At 41.1% G+C, this 26,267-nt stretch overlaps 1 protein-coding gene across 3 annotated transcripts in view; it reads right to left on the bottom strand.

Moving 5' to 3' along the window:
• The window catches only part of ACE2 (angiotensin converting enzyme 2), a 40,394-nt gene extending 14,955 nt beyond the window's left edge, over positions 1–25,439 (bottom strand). Inside the window, exons 1-11 of one of the 3 annotated variants that reach the window (XM_027054496.2) lie at positions 25,187–25,439; positions 24,025–24,313; positions 17,972–18,130; positions 14,350–14,443; positions 13,774–13,917; positions 12,210–12,322; positions 10,483–10,588; positions 7,912–8,009; positions 5,506–5,675; positions 2,684–2,910; positions 188–332 (exon numbers count right to left, since the gene is read on the bottom strand). In XM_027054496.2, coding sequence (XP_026910297.1) covers positions 188–332; positions 2,684–2,910; positions 5,506–5,675; positions 7,912–8,009; positions 10,483–10,588; positions 12,210–12,322; positions 13,774–13,917; positions 14,350–14,443; positions 17,972–18,130; positions 24,025–24,210 — 1,442 coding nt within the window. In that variant the 5' untranslated portion in view covers positions 24,211–24,313; positions 25,187–25,439. Of the gene's footprint in view, positions 1–187; positions 333–2,683; positions 2,911–5,505; positions 5,676–7,911; positions 8,010–10,482; positions 10,589–12,209; positions 12,323–13,773; positions 13,918–14,349; positions 14,444–17,971; positions 18,131–24,024; positions 24,340–25,186 lie in introns of those variants that run through there. The other 2 variants (XM_027054497.2, XM_053202100.1) reach the window with 2 other exon arrangements.
• Positions 25,440–26,267: the final 828 nt, after the last annotated feature.

A 26,267-nucleotide genomic window follows, 5' to 3' on the forward strand; every position in this document is an offset into this window, starting at 1 on the left:
CTCTGCCCCTCCCCACTCACTCGCGCTCTCTCTCTCAAAAATAATAAACATTTAAAAATAAAAAATAAAAAGGAGGCAGTATGTGTGTGTGTGTGTGTGTGTGTGTGTATACAGACCAGTCAAATGCTTTTAGTTAAGTGGCAAACTCATGAGAAACCATCTTACGATTCCATATTCATTGACTTACTTCATCTCCCACCACTTTTGCATCCACTGCTCCTTGGGAATTTCACCCTTAAAGACCATCCACCTCCACTTTTCTAACATATAAGTAAATGGTAGCGTTCCAACAATTGTAAGTGCTTGTTTGAGTAGGAAGTTTATTTCTGTTTCTGAAAGTAAAATGGAAAAGGATAAATATTAACATGAGGACGACAGTGGTGTTTTGTGTTAATTTCCCAGTCTCAAGATATTATTTCTCAAGATATACTTACAGTAAGGATGATGTGAGAAATATTGACAGTGGACATGATAATATGTATATATTCACTTTCTTTTTTTAATGTTTAGTTTTGACAGAGAGAGAGAGAGAGAGAGAGTGCAAGTGGGGGAGAGGCAGAGAGAGAGAGGGGGACACAGAATCCGAAGCAGGCTCTAGGCTCTGAGCTGTCAGCACAGAGCCCAATACAAGGCTCAAACCCATAAACTGTGAGATCATGACCTGAGCCAAAGTCAGACGCTTAACTGACTGAGCCACCCAGGGGCCCCTACATTCATTTTCTCAGCTAAGGGACTTGGAAGAGGGTGAAGACTTGGACAGAACAGGTAAGAAGAATCCGCAAGCAACCTGTAATCCTCATTTTTTCATTAGTGTCAATTGCCTTCCTTAAATACCTCTTATCAGAGCTAAGTAGGGCTATTTCATCTACTGTCATCTAAGCTCCATGAAGGCAGTGACTGTTAATGTCTCATTCAAGACTGTATCCCTAGCCTAGTGTCTCCTACATGATACCCTCTCTGAGTCTTTGTTAAATAAACAAATATTAAACAGATGTGGCCAAAAGCCAGTAAACCAGGGGAGAAAAAAGCAAACAAAAAAGAACCTCCCTAGAAGAAACTATCCACTCGATAATCAGAAGTACAGTACACATTAAATGCACAGACATCTTCTTTACCTCAGTTCAAAATGCTTTAACAAATTATGTGATCTCATTTATCCTTTATTCAGTGATGTAAAAAAAGCAGTAGAGCTCGTCCCTAGTGTACAAATGAAGCTCAGTGAAATGCAAGCAGGGGGATAGTATCTACTTGGCACACCACTGTATCTCTAGTGTTGAGAAAAATGCCTTGCACATGGTATACTCAGTAAATATTTTTGGAAGAAGAAAGGAGGTGAGAAAAAGGGAAGGACGGAGGGAGAAAAGTAATGAAGGAATTTATTTAACATCATTCACAGATCAGGGGCAGAGCCAAAGGAAGGAAGAGTTTTTCAAGCCAGTGGCTTAACTGTATCTAGTACAAATCTTAGTGATTCAGTCGTCTTCGCCTGCTGTCAGAGAATATTTTAAAAATGATAAAAACAAATAATTGTCTGTTAATTGACTTACTAATTCTATTTTAAAATTAGGCAACAGGTGTGGTTGCCGTGAACTTCCTCCCCTCATGGGAGGATGCTGCTACTTGTCTATTACCCACTGGGTCGGTGCTTACAGTAATTTTTTCAGACACAATGATGGCTTTACACTGACTGCCCAAGCCCTCATGAGATCACCAAAGTCTGGAGCCAGAAACCAAGGCACAGCGAATTGCCCCCACAAGGATGGAGCTCAGGACCTTGACCTCATTGACCAAACATTCCAGCCAGTGGAGCTGATGTTGTGAACCAAATAGCTAACATGAGGGCAGAGAAATCTACAGAAGAGAATGTATTTGGCTCTAAGTATCCTCCTTTTACGAGGAAGGATCGAAAGCCCTGGCATCTTTACTGGAGAATCTGGATCTCACAAACACTCGTCATGTGCCATCAAGTCCCACCCATCCATAGAGAAACAGGCTGCCTTGGGCAAAGATGTCAAAGGATAGCGTGGATCTGAGAGGATGTTACAGGGACAGATTCATGCTCAGCTAGAGAAACAAAACTTTTCAGTCCCCCCAATCTCGATATGCCACCACCTGTTCTCTAAGAGCTCTCAAATTTCAGGTCACACTCTGTTTTGTAGAGTATTATGGGAAAAGCTTTAGATTAGGGCTCTGGTTTTGGTTCTGCTATATTGCTTTTTGACCTTGGGCTAGTTACTTTCCCTCTCTTGTCTTCAGTTTGCTGCCTCTGCAAAATGGTTTTCAGAATGTTCCAGCTCTCACATTTTGAGAAGTATTTACCTAGAAGCAGAGGGATCTAGTCAGAACTCTGACACTAATAAGTTGTGTGACCTTGGCTAAGCCATTTCAGTTCTGTGGGCCTGTTTTAGCATCTTTTTTCCCCCTGTTAGATGCTTCTCAGAGTCCCAAGACCATGTATTCAGTTACCTACCTTATGCCGTTCTCAAAGATCTAAAACCACAAGTTGGCTTATTGTGACATACACTTTAAAAGATGTTTTTACCAGTAGCAATTCCCAGTTACCCATATATGTCATATACTTCATGTGGCAAAAACTAAATATATGTCACATACGATAATAAATACCTTTGCCTACATCAGACAAAGGAATCCCCGAAACGAGCCATGAAAAGACTGTCCATACCACTGTCTTCAGAAAAACCAGGTGACAGAAGACCAATGGTTTTCAGATGGTTGGGTGTAGCCGCAGAAAGTGACATGATCTCCCCGACAGCTTCGTGGAACCCCTCATTAGCTCCATTTCTTAGCAGGAAGGGTTGCACGGCATATGCCATGTCATACTGGATGTGTCCCATCTCGTGATGGGCCGTCAGGAAGTCATCCATCGTCACCTTTGTGCACATCTTGATCCTGCACAAAAATGGGCAAGATTAAAATGAATCTCAATGAATTTAATTTAATCAGCACAGTAGAGCAGTAGAGGATTTGGGTAGCATGGTTCGTCCTTCCAAGGTTTGTTCACCAATGAGTCTTGAGACCTACCTCTGGTGTCCTAGAAACTGAACAAGGTGTTTAATATAAAGTCATGAGCAGGGCTGAATCCTGTTGCTCACAGACTAATAGAAAGATAAGCGGAGACCTCTGGTACAAAAACTCTCAGGCAAATACTCTAAGCAAGGCATAGCCTTGGGCATAGCAATAAGTGAATGCAGGCATGGTCTCTTAGAAGCACCAAGAAGGTCATAACTGAGGATGCAGTGAGCAACCTGGACCTTGATTAACATGCAGAAGTTTGCCAGGTAGACAAACGGCAGGGAGGGACAAGAGGTTGATACTCCTGGAAGTGCTCAGTGAGAAAGCCTTGAGAAAAGAGCGTAGCATTCAGGGCACCGCAAGCAGTTTGGTAGAGCCAAGATAGAGAAAGAGTAGGAGAAGGGGCTGGAAACTGATAACTGGGAGTTATTAGCACATAAGACAGGGCATAATGGAATGGCCCATGAAGCAGGTATAGAACGGCAAGGAAAGAGGGCCAAAAACCAAGCCCTAGGAGGTCCCTGTGCGTACAGAGCAGAGAGAGGAAGCTGATTCAGAGAAGACAGAGTGGGGAGTCCCCTTCCGGATGACAGTGCAGAAGCCAACGTAGAACAGCATTTCAAACACAACCTGTAGACATTGCCTATGGCTGCAGCGGCCCAGTGAAATCAGGACTGCATCTGGCAATTAGGTAGGGGTCCTGCCCAACTCGGCAAGAGCAGTCTCATTCGGGGGGCTGTAGGGGGCATGCTTCCGTAGGTTCCCAAATTAATTTTCTTACCACTCTGACCATGTCAGCCTCCTGATAAACACCCTTTAAGTCCCCCCCACTGGTCAAGAATAAACCCAAACTCCTTAATACAGCCCACTGTGACCTGCTTTTCTAACCCGGTTTTTCCTCTATTCTCTTGTGAAACAACCGTGAGAATAGCTGCTATATACCTAACGTCTTCAGTACCTAAGAGCGTGTGCTGGGAAACGCGCATATACTCGGGCATTTTTAAGCCTCACTCTAGTCCTGGAGTCAGTAAACCGGTTTGATAAATAAGGCTTTACTGGAACACAGCCACGGCCGTTTGTTTATGTGTTATCTATGGCTGCTTTGATGCCACAAGGGCAGAACCAAGTAGTCGCAACAGAGACCTGCAGAGCCTACACTATTTACCGTGTGACCCTTTATGGAAAAGCCTTGCCAAACCTGACTCTAAGGGATGCCGCTGGGGCCCTCCCGGACCAGCTCGACCAGGCAGACCCACCCATCTCCCGTTTTGCCCGAGTCATATCTGCGAAAAGCCAGCAGCTGCTTCCTCCTGCGCTGCCTTTGGCTGAACGAGAGGTGCCTCAGCCAGGAGACAAGGTCTTCCCACGCTCCGGAGTCCTCAGCCAGTGACTGACTAATGTGGGGGTACAAAAGGCCAGTCCTCTTTTCTCAACGAGTGACCAACCGTGGTACAAATCAGGGTGCGGAGAGCCCCGTGGGATCAGGCTGAGGCCAAGTGTCCAGCAGAGACCACATCCTTACTTAACTCTTTCCCCCTCCCCCCTGCTTCCCTCACTCCCCTTTGGCTCATGGCTGTCCTTTGATGAAGCACCCGGACAAGAACCTTCATCTCAAGCTGGGGAACCCAGGCTAAGACACTCACCAACCTGCTACCTGGGCGTTACCATTCCACTTTATAGATAAGGAGACTGAAACCCAAGAAGGTTGAATGCCTTGCCCAAGGCCACCTCGTCACTAAGTGACACAGCTCGGATTCGAGTGCCCGTGCTCCAATGGCACATTCTGCCACATCACCCAGAGCCTTCTTCACATGGCCTTCTTCACTCTAGCCTAACTTGCCGCCTCCAGTACACAGTGGCAGGCCCTGCGTCTCTGCATTTTGATGCTGCTTTTCTCCCAGCCCAGTGTCCTCCCAGCTCTGTCTGTCCAAAGCCTTCTCATCTTCAAACCTAATCCACATGTCCCCCCACCCCCCAAGCCCTGTCTGAGCCTACCACACATTCCAGGCGTGGTCAGTGCTCATCCAATTCCCCAGAGAGTGGTCTCTGCGGTTCGCCTATAACACGTACCACTTTCTCTCTTTTATCCCAGCGTATTGATTCACCTGTCCTGTCTCGCTCACAAGAGGGAAACGTGGAGGGGAGGAATAATGCCTGATTCACACATCCATCTTCCGTAAATCTTGGCACCGAATCTTTCTAACGGGGACACCACCATACTCACGACCATGCAACTCTAACGGGTGCATATTATTTCAAGTGAGGCAAACTGTCTAAAGCTCAAGTTAGGGCCTGCTGACAATCCCCTTTTCCTTGGAAAAGTCCAGATGTGTTCTCATGGACTTCTGAGCCCTCATTTAAGGAGAGTTCACACATCTCTTCTGTGCTCAGACAAGCAGAGAAGAAATCCAGAATCGTCGTCATCCCTGTCTCCCAGTTTAGTATCAGCTGTGTACAGATCGTCCTCACTACCTGAAGTCACCCTTCCCTAGGTCCCAAGCTGTGGGGTGGCAGACCACTTTCCGGCTGTCGCCTGGCTCGGTTAGCATGGACTTTTCCCAGAATCCTTGAGTCATGTTGGGAAGGCCAACAGACACAAAGAATTTCTCAGCTTCCTTGAATATCCTCCTTGCATCCCAGCTCTGGAAAGGAAAAAAAAAAAAAAAAGAACAGCATTTAATTCTAGCATTAAAATAACAGCATTCTTTCTTTTGGCTATGTACAGAGGCATAACCTTTCTGGAAGGCAATTTGGCAACATGTATGGACATGTCAAGCTTTCAAAGTGTTTATACCCTGTCTCAGTAATCCTGTCTCTAGGAAACTAACCTAGGAAATTATCAGAAATTAGGTCAAAGAATGACATTTAAAATGGGTTTTTTGTTTATTGTTTTTTAAGGTTGAAATATGTATGACACATAACATTGTATAAATTTAAGGTATACAACATGGAAAATGATTTTTAATAAAGAAAAAGGTGGAAACCACCACCAGAATGGTTGAATAAATAATGATGTCTTCGTGGGATGAAAAACCTAAATAAATTCAATTTATAAAGAATTTTTACTGATTTTTTTATAAGTTAATCTTAGGTGAAAAAGTAGAATATATAAACCACTGATCTAAAGTGATATTAATGTGAAAATACAAATATTAAATTTAAATACAAATATTATATATTATGCATGATATTTTTTGTCTTTATTCTTTATATTCCAAGCATAAACAAACAACAATGACCTTCTCTTTGCTAAGAAATCTATTCAACTAAAGCCAACAATCATTGACTGAGCTCCTTTAAGGAGTGAGGGCCTGGTGTTGGGCTCAGTGGAGGACACAAACAGGTGCACACGGAGTCATGGACTTTTGGAACCAAAAAGGCCTGCATGCGACCAAGTAGCCAATGAGTAGCCGGGCCTTGCTGCACAGCTTGTATGGGAATCTGAACTTTCAGAATGTTCTGGAAATGGAGAGGGGCAACAGTAAGCGTCTGCCATCCAGTAAACTCTTCTGGGAACTGACCAGGACTTCTTTGGAGATAAGGCCCATATCAGGCAAACAAAGTTTGTGTAACTGGCGGATAATTCCTGAATCGCTTTTGGTGACACAGAAAACTTCCTCTGATCTCAAAGACCAGTCAAGTCTGGTTTTTCTCTTCTATCAGCCTTGGGGATTTGAAACAGGATGTGACACTACGGATGTTTTTCACTATTGACCTTTAAAGGCAATATTGGTATTACCAGGTACGGCATTCTTAAGCAGAATGGATGTACGTATACCAAAACAGTGTAGACTAGTAAGCACAGTTAGCGTCTGTTAAATGAACAATGAGAGAATGGAAAATGGAACTGGAAATATTAGGAGTTCTGAGTTCAAGCCTTAGTTGCCACTGATTGTCTTTGTGACTTTGAGCCAGTCATTTCCCCAGGCCTCAGTTTCCTCACCTGCAACATGGATCTATCAAAATACCTGTCCTGATAGTCTCATAGGTTTGTTGTAAAGATGACCTTAGGAGAGATGGTGGGTGTACAAACCCCGTAGATGGGCTAAAGAGCTACATAAAGATGAGCCTGTGCTGTTGTTCAACTGCAAAACGGACCTAGCACAGCTGCAGGAGATTGGAGGCCTTGCCGCTTCGCATTCTTACTTTGTCGTGGCTTTTTCCCAGGATCGTGTTGTGTATGTGAAAATGTTTGCCGCACGGTTGCTTACAGATTTGAAACTGTTTACAAAGGAAAATCTGGCAATGTGTAAATAGTAAAGGAAATTATGGTGCAACTCTCTGAAGAAATTTTAGACAGCCAATGGGAGTATGATCATAAATTCTTTCCCCAAAAGGTAGACTATTGGCTAAATACAGAAAAATATCATTATAATATGACTTCACCAATGGCAGGAAACACAGAGAACTTAAACAATTCTGCCAAGATGGTAACAAAAAAGTAATTTAAAAATTATTTTAAAGACTCTTGTAATATTTCTAACAATAATGATTTTTTAAATATGCAAAAATCTTCTCATGATACCATTTTTTCTATTCGTGGAGATTACGGACTGATTACTTAGCAGTGACTAACTCTAGAAAGAGTAATGACAACCAGTTGATAATTCCACATCTTACTGCTTAATGGAAAACCCAGGTCGTCTCCATTTTTAACACCTCTCAGCAAGATCAATACCGTATTTATCATTCAAGGTATTTGACGTCACTGGCACTGTAAATTACTTTTCCATGAAGCTACATAAGAAATATATTTAAGTTAGCTTAAAATTTTTTTATTTACATGATTTCACATGCAAAAGACAAGAAGAGAAAAATGGCAGAAAAAGAAATGAAGTTGAGGATTTAGATTTGGTTTTTAAGGCCTCTTCTTCCTACCTGGTTCACCATTGCATCAGTAACATCTATGTTTGGTTTCTGTCCAAAGGGGACTGTCAAAGGGTACAGATTTGTCCAAAATCGACCCCACATATCGCCTATTTTTTAAAAAAAAGTTTCGTTAATACATAGCAAAGACAGCAGAAGTATAGACCTGATTTTACACAGTGCATAACTTAGGATTGGCAAACAGGCCATATAGTATTCTAGATTTCATCTAGTTTCTCTTCATTTACCTCTTTTTCCGTATTCCTATTTAAAATTTTCAACACTCCCTTCTTTTTTCTATCTCCTCTAAAAGGATAAAATGACAGGAAATTATCCCTATTTCTCCCATTTCGAATTACAATTCAAGGGCACAATGTATTAAATGTATGGAACATCAAAGCTACTATAGATTAGAAAAAGATAATATCCACCATCTATGGGACAAAATATTGCAAATTAAACCACTAGTAATTCCTAATATCGGACTCAAGAGAGATCATGTAGGATCATCATTCAGGAAACTCTACTAACTAGTAACAAACTTCTACCTTTATCACTATACTACAGTAATACATTTAATTGGGTAATTTTTCAAACACCACAAACAAATGTTAAATTGGATCCCAAGGCCAGAGACCCTAAAAAGCAAGATGGATCTAGAAAAAAATCAATCTAAGGGCACCTGGGTGGCTCAGTCAGTTGAGCATCTGACTTTGGCTCAGGTCATAATCTTGCAGTTCATGGGTAGTAGTGCAAAGCCTGCTTCAGATCCTCTGTCCCTCTCTCTCTTTGCCTCTCTCTCTCTCTCTCTCTCTCTCTCAAAAGTAAACAAACATTAAAAAAAAAAAAAAAAGAAAAAGTCAATCTAACAGCAAGACCAGAATGCTGGCAACAAAGTAATGGGGCAATATAACAACATGAAGAATATTTCAATAAACTCATGTTTTAAGCAATAAAATTCAGTAGAAATAAATGTAAGGCTCAATGCTTAAATCTTAAAGGAAAATGTATCCACTATAAAAATATGTAATATATGACTTCAGGCTGAGACATAATCAACATGTAAAAGACCAAAAGAGACCCAACAAACAGTATAACATGGCTTCCAAAACACAAATGTGATCTCAAGATAAATAAACAGAATTATAGTGTCTAGAACAAAGGAAGTCATGATACCATATTTACTCAATACTGGCCAAACCTCATCTGGAGTAATTGTTCAGTTCTGAGCATGATATTTAAAGAAAGATATCAACAAAGGACAGCTTGTCCCAGGGAGAACAATTAGAAAATTGAGTTTTAAAGAATGGCTAAAAATCTCTATAGGATATTTAACTGGAAAGAAGCAGATGATGGTAACAATAATATCACTAAAATATATTGATTACATACTCTTGTGCCAGGTACTATGCTGTGCCTTTTATGATGGTTGTTTAAAATATCCAGAAGGCCATCTTGTAGAAGAAGAATGGACACATTCTGGATAACCTCATACCATGGAATTAGATGTAATGAATGGAAGACATTAGAGGGGTGTTGATTCAGTCCCACATAAGGCAGAACTTGCTTATAATTGGTGCCACATAGCATTAGATTAGTCTACCTTGGAAAGAAGAGTCACATCACACTAGATAGGTTTAGGCAGAAACTGAATTACTGAAGGATGCCTGCCAAAGACATTGTAGAGAGCATTTATATATTGCCTTAGAATAAAAAGTCTCCACGGGTCCTTTGTCCATATTCTCTCCTGCTAAGAGAGAGCTTTAAAGGCTGTTGAGAAGAATTAGCTAGCAGAAACTTAGCTTGGTAGGAATGCTATGTATCCATGACATGAACTTTTCAAGCACAAATATTTTATTTGGCCTTGGCTTCTAGGGAGTGGTAGAGGGGAAGGAAGGATGGCTACTCTATGGAAGGGAATTAGGAGGTTCAATAAAAGGCCCCAGGTCTTTCATGGTCTATGAAACCTCTGTGGCAGGATAGAAAGTTCTTGGAAGATTGAGTCTCTTCCTAAATTAGGCATCTTTCTTCATGGCAAAGACTTCATTCATAACCCATATGATTCCAAACCACGTACTTTGCAGCAAAAGTAATTGGTGCAGTTTAGAATAAACTTACGAAGCTTTCACTCAAGCTATACCTTAATTTCCAAAAGCCTTTCTTTCACCCCTGGCCAACCACAGCCTACCAAGCTTCTTTCCTCTGACAACATAATACTAAAATCTCAAATTCCACCTCAAGAGCTTAGCCAATCAACTTAAATTGAAAAACTTATTTTCCCCATTTCCACTCTCATTTGAACTTGGAATTCTCTCTCTAGTTATGTTAAATAATCCCTTTATCCTTTGAATTGTGGCCAACATAATATTCGTTCATGTGTAAAATAAAGTGATGCAATAAAGAACAATTTATGTTATATAATTATGTTGAATAAAGTGCTGTCAAAATGTGATTTCTACAACATTACTAACTTCATTTGCAACATTTCCCAAAAGTTTTATGTTGAGCCTCATTCCAAAAAACAACTTTAGTGGTGGAAATAACAAAGAACAAAGTACACAAAGAGTTCCTGGAGTTTCTTACCAAGCAAATGGGCAGGGAGGCATCCAGTTGGGCTGATACGGGAAGGGTAGGTATCCATCAACTTTGCCCTCACGTAAGCATGAAGATGTTGGTACAGTGGCTTAATCTGAAAAGCCCAGGAAGAAAGTTTAAGACCAAGAGTAGCCTTTTCCAATTTCCAATGCCTACCACTAAAAATAGGAATCTCTTCAGACATATCTTCCCAGATATGGATGATGACTAACTTCACTGCATAAAGCAACAAACACATCTGGAGGAATACAGGTCCCAAAATGAAAGCAGATGCAAAGATATATTCATTTTTAATATGTTACCTACTTCCTTTGTTTTTAAGTTGAAGTATCGTTTACATCCCACAAAGTTCACCTACTTTTAAATGTACAGTTTCATGAGTTTTAGTACATTTATGCTGTTGGACAACATCACTGTTACCCAGTTTTAGAATATTTCCATTACCCCAACACGTTTTCTTGTGCCTGTGTGCAGTCAATTCCACTCCCGTCCCCAGCCCCAGGTAATCACTGAACTGATTTCTGTCTCTTTAGTTTTGTCTGTTCTGGAAATTTCATATAGATGAAGTCATGTGATATGTAACCTTTTGCATCTGGCTTCTTTCACTCAGCATGATTTTTAGGTTCATCCATGTTACAGCATGTATCAGTAGTTCATTCTTTTTATTACTGAGTAGCATGTCACTGTATGATTACATCAGAGTTTGCTTCATTTAGTAGCTCTTGGATACAATTTGGCAGCTGAAGAACAACTAGGTTGTCTCCAGTTTGGGGCTACTGTGAATGATGCTTCTATGAACGTTCATGTATGAATCTTCGTATGGATCTATATTTTCATTTCTCTCATATAGATACCTAAGAGTGGAACACCTTAGTCGGATGATAAGTGTGTGTTCAACTTCTTAAGAACTGCCAAACCACTTTCTGCAGCCGCTGCACCATTCTGCATTTCTATCAGCAGTGTCTCCACACCCACACCAGCGCCTGCTATGCCTGTCTTTTTTAACCGTAGCCATTCTGGTGGGTGTGTGGTGGTTTTTAAACATGGTTTTAATTTGCATTTCCCTAATAACTTTTCACTTGCTTATCTGTCATTTATATAATCTCCTTGAGGATGTACTTGCTCAAATCTTTTGCCCATTTCTTTTCTGAGGAGTTGTTGCCCCAACTTCCACTTTTGATTGCTTTGCCTAACGATGGCTCTGACACAGTAGGTTTGCATAAGAAGTTTGAAGGCACAGGGGTGAGGGGGAGGGGTGGGGGCAAAAGGAAGGAAGAGGGAGACATTGAGAAGTGTCCATGAGATACTCTGCCTTCCATAAAAAGGCTCCCTCAGTCAAAGGTAAGGAAACAATACTATCAATTGTCCTGAGGAAGGAAGCAAAGCCTACAGCTGCTAACAAAGTAAGACAGGGTGGGTCCCAGGTAGTTCACAAAGACCATTCCATCCGATAATCTCTCCTTCTTATAACCTTGCTATTGGTAATTGCTGGGCCACTCAGTGGCCGAAAAGGAGAGGAAAGCAGAGTAACTCTGCTCATCTATGGGGCCTGTCCTATTATTCTTTCAAATCTTTTCAAGCTCTAATATTCCATAACTCTGAGGCCTGGGAATGGCTAACTACTGCATTAGGAACAAGCCAGAATGCCTTTGGTCATTGTCCCTTCTTCCCGCACACTGCCCTACATCTGTCTCTGTGTATGCTTCCTTGGTTACCTGTGTGAAGGTATGTTCCACATCTTTAATCAACTGGCTGCGGCTATAGTTATAGCCATCTGTCCACTCCTCTTCATAATCTCCTCTCCAATAATCTCCATAGTCCTCATAATCTGTTTTTTAAAAGGAGAAGGAAGAGAACATAAGGGAAAGAAGGAGATAAAGCATGGTATACATAGATCAGCCTTGGTGGGAGGTTAAAAAATCCAAAGATCTGTCACATTTTTATTGTCCTTCTAAATGTCAACTCAAAGGGATGAAATGAATACTAACACTAGCTGGTGTCTGTCAAGCGCTTGCTCTCTGCTCTCTCTTTGCTCTCTATTCAATGCATCATCTCCTCTAAGAAGCACAGAAACTCTGCAAGATTGACATTATTAAAATCCCCACCATGCAGATTAGCACCCTGTTCCTGGACGGTGGAATCGTTTGTCCAGCGTCACACGACTGGGAAGAGGCAAAAGCACCCTCCAAGTCTTCTAACCCTTGGTCTCTACTGTCTCCATAGTTCAGTTTCTATCTTTGGCTTTAAAACATGTGACTGGATTTGAGTTTTTAAATTCTCTTCTTGTTCAGGGCCTTCTATTTTCAAATGTAAACCAACTCATCTTAGACATCGCCACAGCGGGCCTGTGTTTGTTTGCAGATTATCTGTATACACAGAACATCACTGCGTGCATCGTGTAGTATCTCGTCATCTGGAAACACAGGCTTGCATTAGGATATTAGCCAATACAGTTTGCAAATGTATTTCAAAAATTCTTATTTTCACATGCACATTGGCAATGGATGATCAGGAAGAGGAGAGAGAGAAATATTTGGATGGAAAGATATGGTGATGAGCTGCTGTCCCAGCTTGCCTGTGGCTTAAGAATACAAGTTTAAGTGGCAGTGAAAGGCACTGAGAAAGAACAGATGAAAAAAATTCTTCCTTACTCAACCCCAGGAGGCAGTGAATCACCAAAGCATAAAGTTACTCGTAATGCCATAGCTTCAGCTCATTATTCAGGCAGGAGAATAAGTTAGGATATATGGAAATTTAAGCCCCATGTTAAGATTTTTATGACCACATGATTTGAGTTATAATTACAACTGCAGAACATAATGGGTTTCCAGCCTAAATTAATCTGATTTTTTTTTTCTTTCTGGGACACCACCCTGAGTTAAACACACAAATGACCTTTAAAAAGCAACTGTAGCCAGATAGGAGTTTAGGTGAGAGACAGTGTCTCTGTCTCCCATCCTGTCAGAGCAATAGAATCCCTACTCAATCCCCAGGCTACCTCAGGAAGGCTTGGGTTCCTGATACCTTCCCAGATGACTGATTTGTTTGACGTCCTGTCGTTCAGCCTCATTGCTGAGCTCCTTAAACTATAGAACGTCAGTGCATCTTTCCTTATCCCCTAGTAGTTTCTTCTTTGAGACACATCACCTGAATTTGTTCAGGAGATGATCACTAATTTATGGATACCACTTCTGTCAAAGGGCAGGCTTGGTAATTCATGAGAAATAGCCCACAGCCCCCACAGAGAGCATCAGGATCTCTACAGACCAGCGAACTTACTGTTTGCTCTTGCCATCTCATTTTTCAGGGCCACATACTCTTCATATAATGGCCTCAGCTGCTTGCCGACCTCAGCCCTCCAGCCTTCCCAAGCCCAGAGCCTCTCATTGTAGTCTTTGCTGTTTTCCATTATGTCATCCAAGCCTGTCATTGCAAAGCACCCAATAGGGAAAAAAACATGCATTTGTAAAATTTTTATTTGTAAACAATTGTATGAACTTTAAAGAATTAAAAGTAAGGCTGGCAGGCATCGAGGTCATAAAGTTATTAAGGGAAATCTCATGATTTCTCGATTTCTTCATCCTTGTTATAGTTCCAAAATATTTCTGCAGAAAAAATAAACCGTTGAAATCATTTAACTACTTAGTTAAATTACTTAGAATGTGACAGAGTTTACAATGAAGTTTTGTGATAAGTTAACAGTTCACCTATGTACTGAAACACCTATTTGGAATCTTATCATCTTTGGATTATCCACTTGAAAGGCACAGTTTCATCATCCAGTGTCAATCTCAGTTTTAAAACTTAGAGTAAAAACTTAAATTTCATAATGACTGCTCAAAATTAATAGCCTACCTGGTTCAAGTAATAAGCACTCCTGTGGATTATTTGGGTTACAAGCTTTTCCAGTACTGTAGATCGTGCTCATTGCATTTAAGATTGTGTTCAACTGCAAATTAAGCATAATAAACAATGTTCAATGTGGGAGATGTGCTATATAGAACGCTAAGTTAAGGATGTCCTTTTAACCATGTGATTTTTTGTGCCTCAAAATACAGCAATTCCCATCTTTGCCAAGCACCCTCCTTTATGTAGGGTAGGAATATCTCCGTTAAATTTCCCCCACTATCAACTGGCACAGAGCCTTAGAAACACATAATAAATATATGTGGAATGACTGAAATAAATGGATCCACCAAAATCCCAAGGATGTTTCCCAGGTACACAGAGAAGTGCATTTGCTGTTCATTCAGCATTCACCGAGAACACATTCACTGAACATCTACTTTGTCCGACACTCTGATAACTCTGACATGAACAAGCCGTGGATCCTCAAGGACCCCCACGGCCATGGGACAAGGAGGCAGCCATGAAATCAATAATTACATAATCGAGGGACAAGTGGTAGAACTGTCATGAAAAAGTGATGTGGCAGTCTGGCAGGAGGTGGATAAATGAAGAACTTGGAGATTCAGGAATGGCTTCAAAGAGGAAGGGACATCAGTGCCATGACTTGGAAGAGAAGTAGGAATTGGTCAAGTAGAAAAAGGGAATAGAAGGCAGAGCCTAAAAGATGGATGGAGGTTGGGGAAGAGCAGCAATTTTCCAGAAGTGATGACACGTTGAAGGAAACTGGAGTAGTGACACTGGAGAGGTAAGCAGGGGCTTTGTCACGAGGGGTCGGCCATCTATGCCACACCAAAGAGTTTTAACTTTATCTTGTAGGTAAAGGAGAGTAAAGGTAATAGAGTTAAGCAGTGCTACTCAAAGTATGGTCCATGGACCAGTACAAAACAGCAAATTCTTTGTTTCTATTCTGTGACAAGTACAGGAATCAAGAGAATAATTTTTTTTTAAAAAAAAGAGAATGAATGTTTATAAACTTTAAAAACCCATTTGATATTTCCATGACATCTCAGTATGTCAATGGATTTAGCCAAGTATTGATCTGTAATAGATTGGTAATAAAAGAAGAAAGGGAAGAAGAGAGGGAGAAAAGGAGGGAGAGAGGGAGGAAGAAAAGCAGGAAGGAAGGAAAGGAAAGGAAAGGAAAGGAAAGGAAAGGAAAGGAAAGGAAAGATAGAGGAAAGAAGGAACTGGTTCTCCCCTACATTTGATTTAAGAAGCACCACATGAAAGGCTCTGTTTCTCTTCTCCTATTTCCCCCTTCCATTATTCTTTCACTCTGACACAAAAAGTCATTATCCTAAAACATGAAATAGATCCCATGATTAAAACTTCAATAAGATCCCATAGTCCAAAGGCATCAATCCAAATTCCCTACCATGGCACAAAACTCCTCATGGTCTCTTTGTGTACCTGCTTTTTCAATCTCCCCTCCTCCCTCTCCATTGTATTCATGCATTCTTGAGTCTCCTCTCTTCCCAAACAGTTCAATCTTTTACATGCATTTCTGTGTTTTTCAGTTTGGGCTGCACATTAGAACTACTCGGAATCTTATAAAAATACAGTGTCCACGTTCCACCCAGGATAGATCAGGCTGTCTAGACTCTCAAAGACCAATGGGCCAAGTTTCACATGGTGTCTTTGAGAAAAAGATGGGAAGCACGGAATGGATAAGATAAAGTGGATTAATAGCTAGTTGGATAATTGGATCCAAAGAATGTGGAATAATAAATATCAACTTGTAGGAAGATATGTGCCACATGGTTTTATCTTTGTCCTTATCGTGAATTTTTTCTTTTTATAGATGTAGATTACAACATAGAATTCCAGAGGACAAGCAACTGAGAAAGAAGACTTTGATGTTAAATAGCCAAATATTTTAGATAAAAATATTTCAGTAGGTTAGATCAGGGGTCTGTAAACTATGATCTGCAGACCAAATGCTGTCTGCTGCCTGTTTTTGTAAAGTTTTAGCAGAACACAGCCACACTCATTTGCTTATGTATTAGCTATGGCTGATTTTCTGACACAACAGCAGAGTTGACTCATTGTGACAGAGACTAGATGGCCCACAAAACCTAAAATATTTACTATCTTTCCTTTTACAGAATAAAGTGTGCTGACTCCTAGGCTAGAGAGATGGGATGAGAGATGTTATTTTAATAGGGTGAATACAGGCTTTCTTGAATTTGAGCAAACTACCTACTTAAGAATAGAATTTTGAAAGCTATCATTTTAGAGCAACATTGGTGGAAGAGACTTGGAAACTTCCTGGACAGTGATGTTGATATGAGCCAACATGGGATTTGGTTGTCAAAAAACAAACAAACCAAACAAACAAAAACCTAATACAGTCCTAGACTGTCTTCATAGATGTAGGGCAAAGGGTGTAGAATGTCCTATTCCTGATCACCTTCATGCATCAGAACCAATGCAGAGTGCCATGTCTAGTTCAAGGTTACTGACAAAATGAAGACAGCAATTAGGACTGGTTAGGAAACTTGAAACTATCGTAGAGAGGAAAACTGACAGAGTGAAAGATGATATCCTAGGTTCAAAAAACAAAAAGGACTTGGGGTGCCTGGGTAGCTCCGTCAGCTAGGTGTCCAACTCTTGGTTTCAGCTCAGGTCATCATCTCGCAGTTAGTAAGTTCTGGCCCCGTGTCAGGCTCCCCCCCTGACAACGTAGAGCCTGCTTGGGATTCTCTCTCTCCTCTCTCTTTTTGCCCCTCCTATGCTCGTGCTCTCTCTCGCTCTCTCAAAATAAATAAATAAACTTTAAAAATAGGGGTCAACTAGTTTAAAAAAATAGCTGCCTTCATTTATTTAAAAACCTTTGTAGGAAAGAGCAATTTGGATCCAGAAGGCAGAACAAAATGGTGGTAAAGCACTTAATGCTCAATGGAGGGAGTATCTCTATCAATTAGAGGGGGCCACAGATGGAATGGATGTCTTGGAAAGAGATGGCTCACCCACCCCTAAAGCAGTTTGAGCTGAGGTTCTTAGCCACTCATTAAAGACGTAGAGAAGAGTCAAGAATGAAAAGGGGGAAAGAATTGGACCACATACAGGACTTCTCAAGCTTGGCACTATTAATGTTGTGGACCAAATAATTCTTTGTCATTGGGGCCTGTCTCGTGCATTGTGGAATGTTTAGCGGCATCCCTGCCCCTTCCCCACTTATGACAACCAAAACTGTTTCCAGACATCATCAAATGTCACTGGGGGGCACCCCTAGTTGAGAATGAATGACATAGACTAAGTATATTCTTCAGGCCACCTGGTCCTCAGGAAGGTGACTTCAGTATAGGGTGCCCATATACAACACAGGGCCCAGACCACACCAGTTTGACTTTGTGTCTTAACATAATTATTACCAGTGTCTTCTTTCACTTGCAAAAGGATTCCAGTTTGGATGACAAATTATGTGGTCACCCTACCTAGGCACAGAGCTCTTTCTAATGTCAGCATTACTATCTCTGCAGATAAAGGAAGCAGCCATGGGGATATTAACGTTTAATGTTTCCCCAATATTTCAACTCTTGAGGTCAGCGCTAGAATGTTCACATACTCGTTGGCTCTTGTCTGCTGAGAGCACTGATGACCCACTCTGCTGAAGGGCCTGCAATTGACGTTTGACGGTGGTATTGTGAATTTCTGCTAGCGGGTAAGTTTTGGCAAGCTTGGACTGTTCTTCATAAAAGGCAGACCATTTGGCCCCGGCCTCATTCTGAAATGACAAAAAAATAAAGTTGAAGTCAGAATGGCACCGCTTGAACAGATAAAACAGGAGATACCGTCCAAAAAAACATCTGGTGGAACATCTAATATTTCCTGAGTAGTTTTAGTTCTCTACTTTGCTGAAGGTCAAAGCTTAGGTTATGAGTTACCAGGCCATTCTTGGTCAGTCTCTCTTTCTGGCCCAGTGCCTAGTTTTCCCCAGGGTCCTGTCCCCAGAACTGGAAGTGCATTCTCACAGATAATTCACATCGTGGGTCCCTGGAATTTATGGCCTTAGCACTGTGACGTGGGTGAGCTGATCAAGGATTCGAGGATGAATGCTCTAAAGGGAGAGCCCAGTAAAGCTCAGAACAAACTTAATGGGAATACAGCCCCTCATGACACTGTGAACTGCAAGAAATGAGAATCAGTTTGCAGTAAGCCCCACAGTGCCATGACTTACCAGAGATTCTGATCTTAAATTATGTTCCCCCAAGAAGGTAGCTCAGAATATGGCCCTTTGGTAGCCATGGCGATTTTCTAACAGTCAAAGAAACCAATGAGCAGGTGATGATGCCAGGACTCACTTGGCCCCCATCTTGAACATCACTATAGGCAAGTGGATTTCTCCAGACTCTTCTAGCACAGTCTTTTCTCAATGTACAAACCCATTTCCATCTACCACAGACTGAAATAAGCAATTACTTTGTACATTGTACTTCTCTAGACTGTATAAAAGAGGTAGCCTATGAGACAAGTAAGAACTCCATTCTTGGAGTCAGACACCTGTGACTAGCTGTGCAACTTTAGGCAAATTACTTACCTTCTCTGAGCCAGTCACCTTATCTGTAAAACGTGAGTAATAATAGGACTTACCTCAAAGGGTTGTTGTAACGATGAGAAGAATTGACAAATAACAAAAAGTTTATCACAGTATCTGGTACATCCTAAACATTCAAAAAAGTTAGCTATTTTGTAATTTATAGAAAAAAATTCTTTGCCCTTAAGTTGCTTACAGTGTTATCAGACAGATAAGGTATGCAGCGTGAATGTTTCATTAATGAAATATAAGAGCATATGATAAAGTATAAGCTTTGAGTGGGCCAAGCAGTTTCTGCTATAGGAAAAGAAAGACTCATGCAGGCAACTAGATTTGGCCAAGCTCTCATGGAGAAGACCTTAAAGTAGGTAGGAGTTGGATGGATGTAGAGTACTTTGCAGAATAATTCACCTCATTTGATCTTCTTAATCTCATGAGATAGAAAATCATTGTGTCTCCGTTATTCATATGTGCATAAAGGGGCTGAGAGATATAAATAGTGGATATAGCAATCAACTGACAGCATCTGGGTCCTGGATCCTGTGGTAGAGAAACGCTAAGATGGCTCCCATGATCCCTCTGTCTGGGTGGTACACACTTGAGTGATCGCCTCCACCTTGAGTGTGAGCAGAACCCATGATTCACATCTAACCAGCAGCATATACCAAAGGTGACAGGATGTACATATTTATGTTATATAAGATTATAATTTTTATCTTGCTAAAACTCTGTCTCCCTTACTGACTCTGATGCAGCGAGATGCCATGTTGTGAGCCACCCTGTGGAAAGGGCCACACGTCGAGGAATGGAGGATGGCCTCTGGGTGATATCATGCAAGAAACTAAGGTCCTCAGTCCAGCAGCACACAAGGATCTGAATGCTTACCACTAACCACATTAGCTTCGAAGTGGATTCATCCCCAGTCAGGCCTCAGATGAGACCATAGTGCTAGCCAGGACCTCGATTACAACTTCATAAGGCTCAGAAATGGAAGATGCAGCTAGAAAATGCCTGGATTCCTGACCCACAGAAGCTGTGGGATAATAAATGCGTAGTGTTTTAAATTGCTAAGCTTATGGTAATTTTTAACACAATAGATAATTAGTAACAATCCCAACGCAGGACTTCAGGCTTGATTGCGTTTTCCAGGCAAGGAATTTTACTTTTATTCTTTGAATACTAGGGAATCACTCTGGGGCTCCAAGCAGGCTTGTGACGTGATGGAAATGGTGTGTAGACATGACAACAACGGCTCAGACAAGAAAGAGATGAGTAGAATAGTGGCAGTAAAAACGGGAAATGATTCCTCTCTTTATTGAGTACACACAACCCCTCAGGAACCACTTCCCAATTAATCTTCACAAACAATCCTTTGAGGTAGTTGTGATTATCTCTACTTCACAAATGAGGAAACTGAGGCACAGAGCTGGGAAGTAGCTTTCCCTAGGACACGCAGCTAGTAATTAAAAGAACCAGAGTGTTAACCCAGATGTTTACCTCCAAAGCTAACGCTCTTAACCAGTGACCATTGATTGTATTCAACACATTCTAGTCTTGTCTGTAACACGCATGAGTGGGAAGGAGTGGACTATGGAAAGAAGAGTTTGGTCTCTGCTACAGACTCATCTACGTAACCCACCAGTTACCTCGAAACCTCTACCCTTATTCACCCAATCCAGGATGATTTACTGTCAAGCAAAATTTCTGGTAAAACTTTGATACCAAATTATAGGAATAATATTATTCTCAATTTCTTCTGGAAACAACTCACGATCCCCAAAAGGGCTCAGTCTCAGAACATTTTTTAAATTATACTGATATAGGAACTTTGAAGATATCTGTTCTATTTATCACTACCATACTGTAAGTGTCATACTTTAAATCACAAGACAAAAAAATGCATGATGTTGTCTTGAATTTTGCCCACTAAGGACATACTGTTCCTTCCCAAGCTAGTCTTTTTTCCAGAGCTCTAGGGACCTAAACTAGCTTTTTGTTAATTTCTTGGCTCAATATTCCTGTACCATGCTAGTAGTGGAAATCCCATTTCCACACCTATTAAATAACCCACAGGTGAAACCTGAGTCTGATCAAGTCTCTAGATCAGGACTCTGCCCACCATCTGTTTTTGTAAATAAAGTTTTATTGGAACATAGTCACGTTCATTTATGTGTCATCTATGGCTGCTTTTGCACTACAATAGCACAGTTGAACAGAGGCCATGGGGCCCACAAAGCCTGAAATATTTACTATCTGGCCTTTTTCAGAAAAAGTGTTCTGACCTCTGCCCTAGATCTAGACATTTACAGGAAATATAGGGGACAAAAGAGCATGTTAAGCAACATTTACGGGGCATGATCGGCAAATCCAGAATAGTGGGAATTTCTATAGAACCAGAAATTTAATTCTTCAGCAAATAAATTGTTAAAAAAGTGAGGGAGGATTCTGTAGACTAAAAGAGAACTAAAGAACATCCTTCAAAATGATTGGAAGGAGAGGACCCGGTTAGATCTTGATTCACACAAAAGAGCTGAAATTTTTTAAAAAATGAGACGGTAGGGTGCATTTGAATACTGATAGATATTTGACAAAACTGAGGAGTTCTCATCAAGTGGTTGGTAGTGTTATTGAGGTTCTTTAAAAATTCTTACTTTGAGAGCTACAAGGTGAAATATTTATGCATCCAACCAGATCATGTTTTGGATTTCTTTCAAAATAATCCAATAAATGAGGGGTTGGGTAGAAAAATAAAACAAGTTGGCCAAAGTGTTAATAATTTGTAAAATCAGGTGATGGGTACGAGGAGATTCAATAGACCAGTCTCTCTTCTTTTATACATGTTTGAACATTTTTATGATGAAAAGTAAAGAAAAACCATACCATGGAATACTATTTGGCAACAGAAAGGAAGGAAGGAACGCTACGTGCCACAACATGCGAAGTGAAAGCAGCCAGACACGAGAGACCACATTTCCTACGAGTCCATTGATATGAAATGTTCAAAGGAGGCAAATCTTTAGAGACAGAAAGTAGATTAGTGGTTGCCTGGGGCTGGGGGCTGGGAGGAAGGGCGATGACTAACGGACATGTGATTTCTTGCTGGAGAGACGAAAATGTTCTGCAGTTAGATGCTGGCGAAAGTTGTATAGTTCTGTAAATATACTAAAAAGCATCGAATCGTATACTTTCAATTGGTGGATTTTATGGTGCATAAATTGTATTTCAATAAAGCTGTCGTTAAAAGCTCTCTAGAGTAAAAGGAAAGGACAAAACCCGTACCTTATTCACTAGGTCCTATCACTAAGTCTGAAACACCCACAAAACTGCTCTAAACTGAAGGAGTTAGCCAAAATTTATTCACTGCTCTTTTAGCCAGTTGCCCGGCACACGCGCAGAAGCAGAAGCCATTCCTCACCACCAGACTGCCCTCCCTGCATGTAGCTGGTGGCCACCTGCTTCCTCTCTGCATTTTAATATTTTCACTTTCCTTTAAAAGGTCCATGCTTTCTGCGGTTTGGCCACACTTGGTGATTTATGCCCTCTCCTCTCTGGCCTTTGCTCTAATCAACAGCTGCAATTCAAAAGTAATAACACTCAGTGATCCAGACATGATTTCGACAAACATCGCTACATCTCATTCTGGAACATGGCTTCTCAGCAAAGGACACTCAGCAGGACTGTTACATGTCTCTTCGGCAAGTACAACTCCCGCACTCGTAGCAACGATATCGTGTCGTTCTCCCAAGCTCACGGGCATCGAGCCCTATTCTGGTGGTTTGGGGTATGAACTAAGGCTCACAACGACCCTACAAGGCAGATATGAGTGGGACGTTCTTTTTCACAGGTCAGATAATGAAGGCGCAGAGAGGTTAATTCAGCAGCTTAAGCTCACCCAGCTGGAAAGTGGTGGAGCCAGGATCTGAACCTCACCAGTCCGGATCCGGAGCTCTTAGGCACGATGCTGGTAAGTAAGACCTTCACCAGCACCTACAGGCCCATTCAGCGGAGCATGAAAACAAACGAACAGTACACTATAGCCACCTCCAACAGAGATCAAATAAAAAGTGAGGCCAGAGCAACAATAAAGAGATGAAGAGAGGTAAGACCAAAATATGAGCCAAGAAACAGATGATCTCCTATGACCACATCAGGCTGTCAAAATCTCCAGGATTTCTTTGAGCTTTAGAAAAATGGAAAAGCTTCTCTTTGGGAATTTCAAATGAGGCAGTAGGTCTCGGGTTTCATCTGTCCCATGAATGGCAGTAATTTAAACACGCGACCTACTAACCATTTGAAAAAAAAAAAATAAGCTTCTGAACTACATTTTTGAAGGAATGTATCGCTATACAAGTGTCAGAAAATCTTTTTTTTTTTTAAGTGTCACAAAATCTTTTCTCAAATAATGTCGCTCGACTTCTAGGAAAGACGTGTAAGGATACTGCTTCGGGACCTGTGAGAGAAGAAATTCCTGAGTCCTTGCACTTGACAAAGCATCTTGCTTTCCCAGAGCATTCTGAGATTTGTCAGAATTGGTTTAGTTATGGTTTTTCTGGGAGGGCTCTGGATGGATTCTGTGACCTTTGGAAGTCCCTCAGAGCTCCACGACAATGAAGGAAGGAATTCCCAATTCCAGCCTCTGGACCCATGGTTAGTTTAATTACTAGCTAGCTCTTTCACTAAGCCTCCACTTGCATTTTGCAGTTAATCTATCATTTTAGAGAGTCTTTAGATATTCCTGTTGACACTGTAGGCTTGGGAAAATTATTAACTCAATAACTTATGGCATTTCCATGAAATGCTTTGAAACCCTGATTATGATGAGAATTATGGTAGCAACTTCATAAAGCATGTTCACTGGTTTCCAAGAATCTGGACTGAGACCAGTGAATTATTTTGTAACCGTTTTCAAACGAGCCCCAAGGTCATTTAAGTTTAGGCATCTGGGACTCCAGAATCCAAAAGATCGAGGCAAACATCCAACTTCACAACTCAGAGCATTTCTTTGATTTCCCTTTTCAGTTGCATGGGCAGTAATCTAATCTTTAAGAAGCAGCAAACACCCCTATGTAACCATGAGAACTCACCATTTTTTGGACATTCTCATCTGTGATATTGGTGTTATAATTCCAGGAAGCAAGTGAACTTTGATAAGACAGCTCTTCGGCTTCATGGTTAAACTTCTCCAAAAATGTCTTGGCCAGTTCTTCAGTGGTGGATTGAGCAGCAGTTAAAGCAGCAAAGCTGAGAAGGAGCCAGAAAGAGCCTGACATCTTTCCCTATGCACCAAGATCCCATCCACTGAACAACTTTCCCTAGAGTAAAACCTCTTCATGAGTTTTTCTTGCTCATCAGCCTTTGAACTTGGGTTGGGCACTGAGCAGGGAAGATGAAAAAAAAAAAAAAAAGAAAAGAAGAAGAAGAAGAAGAAGAAGAAACAGTAAACAGTCTGCTGAACCAATATAAAGTTCATCCTGGAGAGGACAGATATGTAAACAGATTTTAGAATGATTTTTTAAAGTAAATCAAATAAACAAATGTTATTCATTAATCCTAGAGAATCATATCCCTCCTAGTATTTTATGGCCATATCAGAACTTGCACATTTGGTTAATATGTTCCTAAAAAGCTGTTAAAGATACACTGAAGGTGTTATAATTTTACAGGGACCAAAGAAGGCTAGAATTAGGGATCACGGGGGGTAATGTTGGTACTTATATGTTTTCCAGACAATTCCATTAAAAGTCAGTTATCTCTCCTTTCTTTTCATGTCAAGCTCTGTTCACAGAAAGTCTCTACTAGGGTAACATTTTCCCTTCCTAAATAAACTACTTTGCCCTTGTCTTTTTGGAATTCTTTTTTTTCCTGATTTTAATTTTAATTTCCATGGCCATTTTTAAAAGTACGAGACTAGGGGCATCTGGGTGGCTCAGTTGGTTGAGCACCCAACTTTGGCTCAGGTCATGATCTCCCAACTCGTGAGTTCGAGCCCCGCATCGGGCTCGCTGCTGTCAGCACAGAGCCGGCTTTGAATCTGCTGTCTCCCTCTCTCTCTGCCCCTTCCTCGCTCACACGCACTCTCTCTCAAAGATAAATAACCCTTTAAAAAATAAAAATAAAAGTATAAGACTACCCTCCACTCCGCAGGTTAACATTCCTGATCCGGCTCACTTTCTATCTCTCAGATGACCATGTTAACCACCTATTGTATGGCTGACTTCACTGTATGCCTCCTCCCCTTTCACTTACCTGTTCTAAAGCCAGTCAAGGACCCAGGGAAATAAAAATGACTCTTCATGGTATGAAATTCAAAGAGTGTCCATGTCCGTGGTCATCCAAAACCATGGGATCATGGCAACAGAGAATCCAGAGGGACTCCAGTGGTTATCCTGTAGAATCTCCAGAGCTGGATCAATGTCCTCATTCCCAGAGAGCGGGTATGTCAGAGATAAAGAGAGGAGCCACTGTAAATGGCAGGGCTCCTGGGCTGGCTCGACTGTGATTATGAAACCTTCACACAGGGAAAATATTTCTTCACCCAGAAAAACAAGTCTTCCAGGTCCAGGTGACCCGGCAGTAACCAAGCCTTTAAAAAAAGTTTTCACTACTTTCCCTTATTCCAAAGTTGTACGTATTATTATAGGACAGGGAAAAATAATTATAAGTAACTGCTCAAAGTGCTTTGCATTATAATAGTTCGTTGAAGCATTACAACAAATCTAGAGGTGAATAATTTTTATCGATGTTGCACAGATTATGAAACTGTGGCTCAGAGAACTTAAATAAATTACCACACCTCATTCAGCCAGGAATGCCATTTGATTCTAGAGTACAGACCCCTTTCCACTTTCCGTGAAGATGACAGATCTCGTTTTGCCACATCAAAAAGAGGTGGATTCAAGGCACCTGGGTGGCTCAGTCAGTTAAGTGTCTGAATCTTGATTTCGGCTCAGGTCACGATCTGAAGAATTTATGAGATCAAGCCCCATGAGGGCTTGCCCCCAAGCAGAGCCTGCTTGAGATTCTCTCTCTCTCTCTCTCTCTCTCTCTCTCTCTCTCTCTCTGTCCTTCCCCACTCTCTCTCTTTCAAAATTAATAAAGAAACATTAAAAAAAAAGAGGTAGATTCTTCCTATCCTTAATGTACATCAAAACACGTGATCCTTCTAAGAAATAAGTTAGTTGACAAATTTAAGCAATTATAATAAATGTTAAATGAAAGTAGGGGAGAAATCAGTGAAGTTTCATCACGGCACTTCCCACATTCGAGGAAGCTGAGATCCACTCACTTCACACAGGCATTAGGAGAAAAACCAGTTCCGAGAAAGGGG

Source organism: Acinonyx jubatus, chromosome X (genome assembly GCF_027475565.1).
Source record: "Acinonyx jubatus isolate Ajub_Pintada_27869175 chromosome X, VMU_Ajub_asm_v1.0, whole genome shotgun sequence".
NCBI lineage: Eukaryota > Metazoa > Chordata > Mammalia > Carnivora > Felidae > Acinonyx > Acinonyx jubatus.